Source organism: Miniopterus schreibersii, assembly GCF_964146895.1.
Source record: "Miniopterus schreibersii genome assembly, chromosome: 21".
In the NCBI taxonomy this organism is placed as follows: Eukaryota; Metazoa; Chordata; class Mammalia; order Chiroptera; family Miniopteridae; genus Miniopterus; species Miniopterus schreibersii.
This window is the reverse complement of record NC_138123.1, coordinates 15,146,407-15,161,144: the sequence shown is the minus strand read 5'-3', so window position 1 is coordinate 15,161,144 and position 14,738 is coordinate 15,146,407. Positions and strand designations below refer to the sequence as shown.

General features: G+C 47.1%; 1 protein-coding gene across 11 annotated transcripts in view; it reads right to left on the bottom strand.

Moving 5' to 3' along the window:
• Positions 1-14,738, bottom strand: part of TBCE (tubulin folding cofactor E) — a 70,867-nt gene that overhangs the window by 11,467 nt on the left and 44,662 nt on the right. For all 11 annotated transcript variants that reach the window (XM_081123899.1, XM_081123903.1, XM_081123898.1 and 8 more), the window contains 2 exons: positions 8,033-8,212; positions 3,144-3,232 (listed from right to left, as the gene is read on the bottom strand). In XM_081123899.1, the coding sequence (XP_080980025.1) occupies positions 3,144-3,232; positions 8,033-8,097 (154 nt within the window). In that variant the 5' untranslated portion in view covers positions 8,098-8,212. The remainder of the gene's footprint in view (positions 1-3,143; positions 3,233-8,032; positions 8,213-14,738) is intronic.

Sequence of the window (14,738 nt, the reverse complement as noted above, 5' to 3'; positions counted from 1 at the left end):
GAGACAGTAACCCAGAAAGATTTACAACCGACAGAACAATGGTTCCCTCTTAACTCGGAGCATGGGATCTGCACCCTGTGTCTCTGTTCTGCACACACTACTTTTACCTCTTTAAATCATCCAGCTGTTCATCCAGAAACTAAAAAGCTGTCAGTTACTGCAAACTAGAGACAAACAGCTACAGCCAAAGGAATGAGAACCTGTCATCACTACACCATCCTCACATCATCCAACAGAGAAATACCAGTGATGTTACTTGTGATTTATTAGGCACCCAAGGTGTCCCCAGGCGCTGCTCCTGGCACTGTCAGCAGCAGCCTTACATGGAGCCCTGGCAGCTTTTCCGACAGCTCACCCCCTACCCTCTGCACTGCAGGAACCCCCAAATCATCGGTGGCATCTCCAAGAGAGACAACAGGTTAGCGCAGACAAATGCTCAAAAGTACAAAGACTCATCTGGCCATTCAGAGGGACTCCTGCAGGTTGGATACAGTTGCTATGACACCCACTGTCCCTGGTACAGGAATTCAGGGAAGCGTAAACTAGCAGGATAAAAAGAGAAAGGTACCTGAGCTGGACACTGAGGGCAGTGGAGGCAGGGCCATCAAGAAGGGACACAGCCCGGCCGGTGTAGCTCAGTGGTTGGAGCATCAGCCTGCACACCAAAGGGTTGTGGGTTTGATTCCTGGTCAAGGGCAAGGCATGTACGTGGGTTGCAGGTTAGATCCCTGGCCCTGGATGGGGCGTATGTGGCAGACAACTGGTCAATGTCTCTCTCACATCGGTGTTTCTCTCTCTCTCCAAAAATTGATGGAAAAAATATCCTCAGGTGAGGATTAACCAAAAAAAAAGAGAAGGGACACAGCAAAGGCCCTGGGCAGAGGGATGAAGGGAAGCTCAGAGCAGGCGGGACCAGCCCAAGGAGACCCTCACACTCATCTGCTCCACAATCAACCTGGGGCCGGGAGAATGGCAGTGAACCGGCTCTCAGAGGGGAAGGCGGTCACTGCACACGAGCATCTGGAGCTGCCAGACACGTGCCCCGAGCAGTGAGCAGGACACGCAGGATGGTGGTGACAGACAACGGTGGTCAAGGAAGACCACCTTCTCCACTGAGTGACATGTGCAGGGAACTAGAGGGGGCGAGGGCAGGCCATCTCAGAGAAGAGTATCTGGCAGAGGAAAGGACATCAGTCAAGGCCCAGAGGTAAGAAGGGTTGGCCTCTGATGGGACAGCAAGCACCGGGGTGCCTGCAGAGGGCCGGGTGCTGGAACTGGGCTCACAAAGGTGGCAGAGCCAGGCTGGGCCATGGAGGGCCTTGCAGGCCGCCCAGGAGCTGCCAGCCTCCACCTGAACCAGGAGGTGCGGGGGGGACTTGGAGCCAGGAAGGCGACCTGACCAGTCTTTCAAAGGTCATTGTGTTCACATAATAAACAGGCTGCAGGGAAGGAAGATGGAGCAGGAGGGTCCCTGGAGCAAGCTGGGCCTGCAGGGATGAGAAGTGTCAGGCCTGGTCTAACAGAAAAGCAGAGCCGATGGGTTGCTGGTGGGTGTGGATGGGGGGAAGCCTCAAGGACAACACCCAGGTCTTGGCGGGGCCACAGTGACTGGTTTGCTGAGCAGGTGTGAGGGGACTTAAAGTCCCACGAGTGTGAAATCTGAGATGACTAAGACACCCCAACAGGAGCATCAAGTACCCAGCTGGAGAGGAGTCTGGAAGGGAGGGTCTGGGTAGGACGCAGCAGGTGGGCGGTGAACCCCGTGCAGCGCAGGAGTGAGGCTCACAGGTCCCAGGGGGTGGTCGCTGCGCACTGGAGGCTGAGCTGGGAGAGAGCAGGGAGGGGACGGGGGTGAGGGGGGGTGCCCAGAGCTGCTGCTGCTGAGGCCCCAGGTGTCTCGCTAGGTGCTGTATGAGTTTCCCTTTTCACATTAGAAAACCGGGGCACAGAGAGGTGGTGACTGCAGCCTCGTGCGATGGACAGGTGTAAATTTAAAACTAAGGCAGCCTCAACCCGCGACCCTTTTCTTAGCCCCGAGAAGCAGCAGGGGGTCCCCACCACAGCCGGCTGTGCGAAGAGTAGGTTTCACCCACACCGGGCATCGGTCCCAGGGCTGGCTGGCTGGGAGCTGCCTCTGGGCAGATACGGACTGGGAAGGTCTTCAGGGGACCAGGAAGATGGAAGGGAGTGGAGGGAACGCACAGAAGGGTGGCTTGGCCTGGCCGCAAACAAGCTGTGCCCGCCTGAGAAAGCTGTCACGCTTGGTTTTGTTTTCAATCCTCACCTGAGGATATTTTTTCCATTGCTTTTTTAGAAAGAGTGGAAGGGGGGGAGAGAAAAACATCGATGTGAGAGAGACAAATCGATTGCTTGTTTCCCACATGTACCCCGAACAGGGCCATGGATCGAGGTTGCAACTGAGGTGCCTGCCCTTGGCCGGAATCGAACCTGGAACCCTTCAGTCCGCGGGCCAACACTCTAAGCCACTGAGCCACACCAGCGAGGGCAGCTGTCGTGTTTTCAATGGTGACACTCTGGGTGCTCATTTAAGCCCCTACATGACACCCTGCCTGCCTGTTGGCCACAGGCTGCTCCTCCTGTATTTTAGTTGTGGGCATAAAGGCAACAGATGGGAACCACTCGTAGGAGAAGGTGCAGAGGACACATGCTGGAAACGCTGCTCTGAGGCGCTGTAAGGACACTACTCAGCCGCACGAAACCGCCTCAAAGGGAGCAGTTTACTTTCTGACTCACATGGAGGCTGCTGGAGCTGCCCCGTGGCCCCAGACTGAGGACTCGCCCCTCCTCTGCTCTCCCCACCTGCCCTCGTCCCAGCAGCTGGGCCTGGGTGTCCTGACTGCGCTGAAGGCGGGCGGGAGGGGCGGGGAGGGGCAGAGGCAGATGCCAGTCCCTGTCCCCTTTCAAGGACCCCCACCCAGAAATCCACGTTGGCCCTCACTGGCCAGGGTCATCGCTGCTTCACCCAACATCAGAGGGGCTGGGAAAGTAGACAATTATCTGGGCATCAGCTGCCTGTTAACTGGGCCGCTGTCAGGAAGGAAGCCAGGGACGACAGACGGGGTGGGGTGGCCGACCTGCAGAGTCGGTCAGGGTCCAGTTGCAAGTGACCACTGAAAGGATACTGGGACACACCTCGGCAATGGCTCCTTTGTCGCCAGCACGGCTCACGGCACAGCTCCTCAAGGAAATGTCTCGCAGCTCGCTCAGCCGGCTGCATGAAAGAGTTCACATGGACATGTAAACAAGGACCTGTCCACTGGCCTCTTAAAAAATTAAAAAGCACCTCAGGCATATAACAAGGTACCAAATTAACAAATACCAGTACTTGCAATGCAACTTAAAAAATAAAGCATTACTGAAAAAACGAAGAAAGGAATGAAGCTTTACAAACATCACAGACAACTGGCCTGCTTCCCTTCCCATGACACCCCTCCCCTTCCCCGCCCCTCAGGGCCCAGGGTGCTACATTTCGTGTGTAATCTTTTTTTTTGCACTGTGTAATTCCTTCATTTTCTGCGTATTAGTGCTTTACCAACACTACAACCATTAAGAACACAATTCCAGGTACTGTACTTTTTAGTTTGGGGCAATCAGTCTACAGACTCATTTACTTATATTAGACAAGATTAACCTCATTCAAAACTTACTGGCTTATAAATTCACATAAATACAGAAATTGATGCAATTAAACAAAAACTTCAGGATCTCATTTTAAAAATTCTTAGATTGTAACTGTCAATGCAGGCTAGCCTGAGCCATGATCAGCAATAGTCATGGTTCAATTTAACTACATCAAGTATCAGCCTTTTATATCTTAAACATTTCTTAACAGTTTCACGATATATTTCCATGTCCCTAAAGAATTAGACTATTTTTGGATATTACTAAACCTAATATAGAAGGGATCCTACTGTATACACCCTCCTGTGAACTACTTTTTTGTCGAGTGTGCTGTTGGCAGGGATTTAGCTGGATCAGCAACGTGTGCCCAGGACATTCACCTTCACATCCTACAGGCTCTTACTCCGAATAGACCACAGCTAACTGGGTTCTTCTCTGCTGGCGTTCAGATGATTCCAACAGAGCGAAGGAAGCGCCGGCGCCTACTTCTTGCACCCACATGTGAGGCTCCCTCAGGACACATCCTAGGGGGTGAGCATGGGCCGCCTCCGCTCACTACCTGCTCTCAGAAGCCAATTTTTTTTTTTTTAAAAAGAGCTTTTTATTTATTTTAGCGAGAGAGAGAAAGGGATAGGGGGAGAGAGAAAAATCGATTGAGAGAGAAACATCTATCAGCTGCCTCCGATACACACCTCAACGGGGGGCTGAACCCACAACCTGGGCATGGGCCCCAACTGGGAAGCGAACCAGAGACCCCTGGTGCACGGGAGATGCCCAACCCACTGACCCACTTCCAGCCAGGGCAGAAGCCATTTTTCAGTGTAGAGAATCTGTGTTTTCGATTTATTAAAACAGCCCACGTGTTACTGTGCCTAAGAGTGTCTAGAACACAGAATCTGGAGCCAGATGGCCTGGGTTCAAATCTCAATTCCACCACCTCCGCCTCAGGTTCCACATCTTTCAAATGCTGAGGTCCACCCATGTTCACTCACAACAGCCAAAGCCTGAAAGCATCCCAAGTGCCCACCAGTGGCTGAGGGGCAAACACAGTGGGGCCCATCTATACCAGAGTGTTCCTACTCAGCCTTAAAGGGGAAAGAGATCCTGCTGCGTTACAACATGAGTGAAATGGGAGCTGGTCACAAAAGAACACTGATTTCTCTCCTACCAGATCCCTAGAGGAGTCAAATTCCTGGAGACAGAAAGCAGAAGGGTGGGTGCCAGGGGCTGGAGGGGGGGAGCTAGTGTTTAATGGGGACAGAGCTTCTGTTTTGCCAGGTGAAAAGGTTCTGGAGGTGGACAGTCATGACAGTGAGGATGTACTAATGCCGCTCAGCTGTGCACTTTAACGTGGTTAAGGTGGCACATTCTGTGTTATGTGCATTTCACAATTTTTCCTAAATGCTATCATTTAGTGCCCAGACTGGAGTGGCTCAGCTATTGAGCATCGACCTAGGATCCAGGAGATTGTGGTTCGATTCCCAGCCCGGGTTGCAGGCTCAGTTCCCAGTCGGTGGCGTGCAGGAGGCAGCTGATCAATGACTCTAATCATTGATGTTTCTCTGTCTCCCTCTCCCTTCCTCTCTCTGAAATCAAAAAAGATACATTTTTTAAAATAATAATTTTTTTATTAAATAAATGCTATCATTTAGTATTTGTGAAACTCTTAGGATATTGTGTGACATACAGTCAGTTATTTTATAAGCATTTGTAACAATAAACAAAACCGACAACCTTTGTGGAAACACTAAGCTAACATGCAAGGCATGAGCTGTCAATCATCAAACCAGGGCACAGTCGCAGCAGGAACTCCCAGGGCAGAAGCTCCAAACCCTCTCAGTTCACAGGCCCTTGGTGTTTCAGCCATTTTTTCATGGTGCCCCTCGGCCAGAAAAGACCCTGAGCATTGCACTTAGTAAGCGGTCAGGGTCAAACAACTCAAAGAGTATTTATGTCCCAGCAACTCGGGGCTGTTGGGCACCGACGGCATAACTTCCCAGCGCAGCAATCAGCCGGGCCACCACCTCCGCCTCCTGCTCGAGGATCCTCCTCAGGACACACTTGCTCTTCATCACAGCAGCCGCCAAAAGCCCGGTTTGCAAAATCTGCCAGCCCACAAAGGAATTACCGGCAGGAACATCCCGAAACTGTGAAGGGCCTCAAACCGGAAGGCCACACTGTGTCCAGCAGATGTCACTGTTTCCCGCTAAGACTGAAAGCACCCCACAGTGCAGTGCCGGGACGTGAGGTGCAAAGCCATCTCCACCGGAAATCACGCACAGTGCTTTCTATTCGGTCTGGATTTCTTCACTCTAAGTCCTCTCTTAGAACTGCAAACTCAAAGTGGGTCGGCTGCACATTCTCAGGAGCTAACACGCGGCCTGGGTTTCCGTCCCTAACACCGGCGAGCACCATTCTCCGCACCACCTCACCTGTCACAGCAGCTCTGGCAGCTCAGGCATCGTTTCGTAGATGATGAAGCGGAGGCTTCGCAACATCAGCTCTAACTTGTGTCAGATGGAAGGTGGCTTCGCTGACACCTGAACGCAGCCTGACTGACACCAACGCTGGGTCCCTTCCAAGAACTAACTAGCTACCTACTGAACACAGTGACACTCGGGTAGGAGGGTCATACACCAGAAAAAATCACAAGTTATGCAGTTGATTATAAACTAGGAAGGAAAGCGTGTCTGCAGTTTGTTGATATTCACAGAGCCCATGGTATTCTCTGACAGAGATGAGCCAATAAGGAAAAAAAGTGCCTCTTTGGGGGTAAAAGATACTTAAATATTTGCATCTTAAATGGAAAAACTAAAGCAAAGAACTCTAACCCTATGAAGCAGGGTACACAGCAAGAAACATTTGTGATAGTTACCTCTTGATGGTGGCATTAGTTGTGACTTTCTTTTTTTCAATTTATATTTTCTAAATTCTCAACAATGTATATTGTTTTGTAATGAACAAAAAATAAAGTCATTTTATTTTATTTTTTTAATGTTTTTATTGACTTTTGGGGGGGGGGAGAGGGAGAGAGAGAGAAACATCAAGTAGGGGATGAAACCTGACTGGGATCAAACCAGCGACGTTTAGGTGCACTGGCCGATGCTCAACCAACTGAGCCACACCGGCCAGGGCAAGTTGTTGCCATTTTAGAAATCTTGATTTATTGAGTTTTTAGAAAAGAGCTGGTCATCTAAGCAGAGCTATCAAGAAATGAATTTTATGCCCTGGCCAGTGTGGTCAAGTAGTCAGAGCATCAGCCCACACACCAAAGGGTCTCAGGTTCAATTCCTAGTCAAGGGCATGTACCTGGGTTGCAGGTTCGATCCCCGACAACCATCGATTGGTTGCAGAGTCAATTGATGTCTCTCTCTCCTCCCTCCCTTTTTCCCTCCTTTCCACTCTCTAAAAATCAATAAAGATATATTTAACAAAATATATATATATATATCCTCAGGTGAGGGTTAACAACAGAAAAAGAAATGAATTTACTCTTCCACATTGCCCCCATATACACTTTAATTCTGCATTATGTTAAATCTTAATAATAATATCAGAAACAAGAAGATACAAATAACTTTACTTTGAACAAAAGAGTTTAACTCCTTTACTTTAGAAACAAAAATTGCAAGCCTCGCCAAGAGGCTGCAAACCCACTCTCCACAGTGGCCACCAGGGGTGACTTCTAGGACTCCTCACCCAGATCAGGCCAAACCACAGTGCTGACCATCACTAAACCTGTGAAACCTGGAAGGTTCTCGAGCTTTTGTGTGAACAGCTTCCACTCTCCCTGATTCCAACAGTTCATCAGAATGAGCAATGGGCCTCTAGAGAATCAGTGTACAGAGTTTCAGACAACAGAGGCTGTTTGTACTCTGCAGCTTTAAAATGCATTGTTTCATGCCCTTCAGGCAGCTACATAATAATTTGAGTACTTAAAGGCGAGAGCCCAGGGAATTCTGACTCAGCAGGTCTGGGATGGGACCAGGTGATACGGGTGTGCAGCTACATGGCTCAGATAATAATTTATACTTCTGTCTCCACTCAGACATCAACCAGCTAGAAATGTCACCACGACACAGGAAAGGACCAGAGTGTCAACCTCAGTTACTTAATAGTCAATACCAGATGGTATGGTATAAATATTAATATTGGGTAAATCAATGTTTTAATTCCAATCTAGAAAAGACCAACAACCCAGAGCTGAAGTAAGGATTTTAATTTCCCTGGATACTTGAAACCTGGATTCCTGTGATTTCAATTTGCTGTCTGTGCGGAAGCACAGGCCCCTTAGGAAGTGGAGCTCTGAGCGCCCTCTAGGGTCCGGTGAACTTGCCCCCCTGCCCTGAAGGGACTGAGAGTCAGCTCTTCCATTATTAAGTCCACTCACCTTTGCTTTTTTATAACAGAGTCAAAACCAATAGTTTCCACAGGTCTTTTTCCAATTGTAACCATTTGCTTTTTCCCGTCTCCCTCTGGTTCATCTTCGTAGCGGTTCCTGAGTGCAGTGAGAAAGTCTACTCCAAAGTTTGCTTTGTTTGGACGAATAAAGGACCCTCCTGTTGGGTGACTGGAAAGGAGAGAAATGGAGCAGAGTAAACATCCATGGAGACATTTAAATGAAATGACGCATGCCAAATCCCTTACACACCCTGCCACAAATGTGAATACTGCATTTATAAACTTATTTACAAATATATTAGCAAATAAAAGCAATTAAACAATTAAAAATATATATCGACCACCAAGAATGGCCAGAAATGCAGTGTCTGAAGGATTTCAAAATTTTCTGTATGCTGAAAAATCAGAATCAGCATAAAAGATAATATACTAAAAACGTATATGACTGACGTGCTTGATATCCAGGGTTGTGAACTTAGGCAGACCTGTAAAATCCCACAGTTTAAACAGATAATTCACATGAATAAACACAAGCACTGAATCATGGGGGAGAGTTTCACCCTGTTAATGATTAAGAAATGCAAGTTCAAATAATGAAAACTTTTCAGCAAAACACAAAAATGAAGAAAGATTCTAACAGCTTCAAGACTTCAAGACTGTAAGGGTGGGCTTGTTTTGATTATATCATCACACTCCTGGAAATCGGTCAGCCGGCAGTGATTTTAAAATAGCAACAAAACTGCATTTACAAAGATTCTGTGTAATAGCATTTATGTCTAATTGAGGAACTCTGGAAACCATAAAAATGCCCAGCTGAACAGAAAATAGTAAGTAAACCCGATAGATTAAACATTCTAGCTGTAATACTTAATAAAGCTACTCACAAAATGTTAAGATATCTAGAAACTGAACTGAACTGTACATACCATTATAGTCACCCTTACAGATGAGTAAAGACTGCATAAGGATACAAAGAAATGAGAACATTTGTGCACAAAATCTTTTAAATACCTTGAACTAAATACATTTTAAAAGCTTAAATATGGGGCTAAAAAAGAGCAGGTGAGAATATTCTACAGAAACACAGGATACTTCACAATTGATATTCAGGCTTTACAGCAGTTTTCCATAGCAGTCTCTAGCAGGCCCTGGCCCGTGTCCTCAGGGTTAGAGCATCAGCCCACACACTGAAGGGTTCGATTCCTGGGTAAGGGCACGCACCCGGGTTCGCTCCCCACCCCCAGTCGGGGGCGCATGTGGGAGGCAGCCAATTGGTGTGTCTCTCACATCGATGTCTCTCTCACCCTCCCTCCATCCCACTCTCTCTGAAAAGCAATGGAAAAGATACCCTCGGGGGAGGATTAACAAAATAATAAAATAAAATCGATCTCTAGCAGGATTTAACAGAAATGGTAATTCTAATGCTGTGTGCAGCGGCCGTCAGGCTTTCCCGGAGATTCAAAACAGGTCGGGAGGCCCATTAAGTCTCGGCCTTCAGCATCCCCTCATGGCAATGACAGTAACAGTTGTAAATGTTAATATTATCATTTGATCACTTTATAGAAATGATGAAATACATGAATTGCCAAAAACTGTATTAGAAACATTATTGTGGCTTACAGCCTTTAACTCAAAGGAATCAAACCTTCCTAGATGTCCCCGTAATCAAAAGGATAAGCTCATGTTCGTGGTAAATTCTGCCGATATAAACATACACACACTTTTTCTGGGAAGTGGGTCCATAGAGATGACCAGGTTGTGAAAGGAACATGATCCCCATGAGCTAGAAGTGACTCAGGTAAGTCACCTGGAGGTTGTCAGATCCCAGGAGTGGTGCCCTGGAGCCAATGATGAATGTGGACAACTATGACCGGTGCTACGAAAGCCTGAAGGTGACATGAGGCTGGTCCCTGAACCTACAAGCAGAGGTAAGGGCGGGGGTGCGGCAGGGGCCAGGGCCCGATGCGGGGCCAGGGAGTGAGGCCAGGGAGCACAGACAGCTCCTCCTGCCAGTTCCACTGCCAAAGGGGTGGGGGAGCAGGGGCACCTGAAGGGAGGCGGACCGGAAGGGAGTGTTTTCAGGGGGGAGGTATCAAACCTGTATGTTGACGAAAATAACCCAGTGGAGGGGGAAACTGATGGTGCAGGAAATTAAATTCTCAGCTGCAGCAAAATCGAGTTGTGAGTCTATTGGGATCTGAGAGGATCACTGACTACCACAAGCTGCCTAGAAACTGCGTTTTAAACGCTGGAAAGGCTCATGCTGTGAAGAGCACAGTTCTGTTAATAAGAGCAATTCCATCACTCGGCTAAAGAGATGAAACAGAGCTGGTATCACTTTTTAAAAGTTCACAGGAATCTACCTCAGAGATTATCGAGTCTCGGGCTTTTGAAATGTAACCTAAAGAGCAGGAAGCTATCTGGAAAGCTCCCTGGACGGCAGCACCGAGGCTGGTTCTGCAGCTGGGCTGGGGCCCAGGAATCGGCTCCTTTCAAACAATGCTCAGGGGATTCTGACATGGGTGGGCCTTGTGTCCCACCTTACGGAACGCTCATCTAATCCACCCTGTCTCAGGTGGGGACACTGGTGTCTTCTGTTACAGACCAAAAATCTTGGATTGCTAATTTTGTTAAATTAAAATCCTAGCTAGCATTCCTAAGACGGGGGGAGGGAGTGAGAAGGGGATGGGGCAGCACATGTAGAGCTGGGCAAACCTGGCTCCATGACCTACCAGCTGTACGACCTCAGGCAACTGATTTCACATTTTTAGCCTAAGTTTCCTCATTGATAAAGCCCCACCAAGTGAAGTTACTTATAAGGATTAAATAAACCATAATAAAATATAAAGCATCACAATGTTGCTAGGAACATTGTGAGGATACATACAGTTATTGCATCTAATATATTATTGAAATAGCCCTAGCCAGTTTGGCTCAGTAGTTAAGAGTGTCAGCCTGCGGACTAAAGTGTCCCGGGTTCGATTTCTAGCAGTTGCAACCTCGATCCCCAGCTCCAGTCAGGGTGAATGTGGGAGGCAACCAATTGATGTGTCTCTCTCACATAGATGTTTTTCTCTCCTTTTCACTCTCTCTGAAAAGCAATGAAAAAATATCCTCTGGTAAGGATTAAAAAAACAACAACAATACATTATTGAAATCAACATATGTTGACATACTGGGATAGCCTAGAGGCCATACTCTAAATTTAAGCAATAATCCCCAGGCTCTTTAAGAAGTGTTCCTGTAGCAGGTCTTATCACCATCAGTGACAACACAATGTCATCATATGAACTATGTACAGTTTTGATAAGAGAAAATGTGACTATAGATGTATGCAGGGTGAAGTCACCCAGCACTGCAGGCATGATGGTATCTGCCCATTACCTGCTGCTCCCTAAAGCTACCCGCAAGTAGAGTGCCTTGAACTTAGGTGCCCTGTGCCTGGCTCTGACAGGTAGTAGAAGTGATGTCATGTCAGTTCTGGGACTAGGCTTTGTGTAAGAGGCCATGCAGGCCAAAACACTGACTTGGGGTTCCTCAGAATTCTGTGGGTGAGCTTGGCTCAGCTGAGTGTCCTGTTTCATGGTGTCCACTGGAGTCATGATGTGGCTGCATTCAGCAAGGAGCTGGTTGAGGGGAACCATCCAAGGTGGCTCCACAGACTCCTGGCCCCTGGGCGAGGGTGGCTGGAAGGGCAGGGGACTGCTGGGCCTCTTTTCCCAGCAGGGTATTTAGACTTTGCAGGTGGTGATGGGCTTTCTAGAGAGTGAACACAGAAACTGCACAGCCTCTTACACAAAGCCAATGACAGAACTGACACATCACTTCTGCTACCTGTCAGAGCCAGGTACAGGAAACCTAGATTCAAGGCAAGAGAAACTGCCTCTAACTCTTGCTGGGAGAAGCCACAGGCTTGAATAAGAGCTGGAACAATTTTTGCCAGCCATCTTTGGTGACAATTTAGCATGCTGACCCCCTCCCAGAAAAAACAAAACCTGCTACATTAAGCAAGCTTGGATATGTCCACCTAACCATCTTGGCCCAGTAGTTTCACCCCATGAACATGACATGCTGAGTTTGGGGAAAGGCAGAGGACTCTTGCCACATGCTGAGTCTGACCTGCCTGGTGGGTAGAGAGCAAGACAGAGCACTGCCACTGTGGAAACTGTGTCTGGATTAATGTAGAACAAATCTACACAGTAGAGACAACCAAACCTTAACTGCTTCCACACACAGACCATCTAGGGCTCTTGTGTTTACTGAAAAGATATGCTTCCAGGAAGCAAAAGTGGCCTACGCAGGGAACACTCATGCCCAGGGTGACAGGAGCTCAGAAGCTTTCAGGTCAGTGAGCTGTGGGCTTCTCCCTCTTGCCTTTTGAACAGGAATGTCTCCTACAGTTATTCTTTCCCTCTCATCACTGCACACAGGGCATGAGGAGGGCTCCCGACTCCACCAGTCTCAGGTCCAGAGCCCCTTCCAAGCATCTGCACCAAAACTGCACCCAAGGAGCCGCTCTGGGATCTGGAGTACTTTAGATGGCAACACCTGGACTCAGCCAATGCTGCAACAGGGGTGAGACTCCTGAAGGTGGAGAGTGGGTTCTGCATGAGGAAGAGACATGAACTGATGTGGCAAACAGGTGAATTGGCAGACTGTTTCCATAGGCCACTCAACCCACGTCCCCTTTGGCAATTCGGCTTTTCCACTTGTCCCATCAGTGAGTGGAGTCCACTCCCCTCCTCTAGAGCATGGACTCACCCAATGACTTGTTTTTACCAGCAGAGTGAAGCCTGGGGCTTGAGAGGCACTGCCGCCTCCACTTTCACCATCCTGGAGTCCAGAGGCTGTGTAAGGAGCTCCTGCTGGCCTGCAGTGAAAGGCCGTGTACAGAGAGATGAACCCAAGGAGAGGGTGACGAGAGGAGGCCCAAGTCCACCCCCATCAAGGACCAGCACCAAGTCCGCAGCTGTGCAAGGCCATCTCGGATCCTCTAGCCAACATCACTTGGACAGAGGCAACCATCTCACTGAGCCCTGCCCACACCCGAGACACAGATTCACAAGCCATAAAGTGGTGGTTTTAAGCTGCAAGTTCGGGGGGGGGGGGGGGGTGCTTGGTCATCCATCAATAGCTAACTGAAATAAATGGGAAATTATTATTTTCACTAACACTAATCAAAACTCAGTATTTCCTTCAATTATAAATCCAGGCAACAAACCACAGTCATAGTCACAGTACCCTGTCAATGATAAAAATCGGATATTTTTGTTCTGTTTTACAATTGTCACAGTTATCTTAAAAAATCATTTATTCTTATCACTGCCTCAAATTTTAGTAGTTATTAGAACCACTTATTAGATCTTTTTTATTTTAAAATATATACAACTATATAATTTTAAAATATTTTCACTTCAATGTTACTAAATTTTCTTTGTAATGTAATATGTTTTATTTCCTGTTTTAAAAAATATTTTATGTCTCCCAAAAAGGTCCACAGCACAAAAAGGTCCCTTGATCCAGTGTGTACTCACACTAGAAGAATGTGAGCTGGACCTTGAAGGATGAGTAGGAGTTTGGTGGAAAAGTGGTACTTTTGTCCTGCCATAAGCATCAAGCAGGATCCTACCTGTAAATACCTATGAAAATAAAGAAAGTAGCAAGCAGCAGCAGTACTACTGAAAATAAAACACTTACAGAACTATAACATTTTAAATAAGACATTATGGTTTAAATAAAGGTGCTTTCTCTGAAGTACGTTATGAAGAGCACTTTTAGGTTACCCTTTAAGGTTCTATTAGGACAGCACTCGAAGGGACTGTGCATTTACTGACAACTAAATGTTACTAACAAACACTTTACATGCACAAGGCTGAACCAAATCCCAGGGTGTGTCTATTAGGTGTTGGGAAAATAATTCCAGGCAATTTGGAAGATTAGTTTACATACCTCGGTCCATCTCAACATGTACAAACAAGTGAGCTGGCACCTAAGAGGCTGCTTCTAACATCTCACATGTACAAAGTTTAGGTTTATGAAAAAGTAAAATCTGAAATTCTAGTGAAATGAAATAGAAATAGGAAAATATTTTTTAAATATTATAATTTAAATGAAAAAATAAGTATGAAAGAGCGAGTTTAAAAACTAGTACATTTACAATAAATGAGAAAACAATACAGAACAAACATCGTGGTTTTCATCTCTGTCTTAAATTCACACCTGAATAATTCAGGAAGAGACCTTTGTTATTGTTCAGTTTGGCAGCCCTGCCCTTTGTAGATCAGAAGATAACACCGAAGACCAGTGTGTTCTGGAACATCCGGTAAGGTTTTTCAGAAAACAAAACAGCCACGCAAATAATGAAAAATGCAAGCGGAATGAGTGCCCATCTACTACAAGACTCCCCAAAGATCAATTAGTAATTTACATGGATTTCACAGAGATTCTAGATTAATAAAGATATTGTATCCCAACACTGAAATTCTGAATGCTGGCTAAGAGGAAAAAATGGGGGAGGGCAGGGAGGAGAGTCCAAAAATCTCTCTTGTAAGCATGCAGCTTGTCCACATTCCTTCCTCCTTCAGTCCCTTAGCACCACTGCCATCCTGACCAGGGCCTGTGTGGAAATGTAAGACTCACTAAGTCCTATACCAAGATTCAACCTGCCCTGTTTCCCCAACAGGGCTTTCAGATAA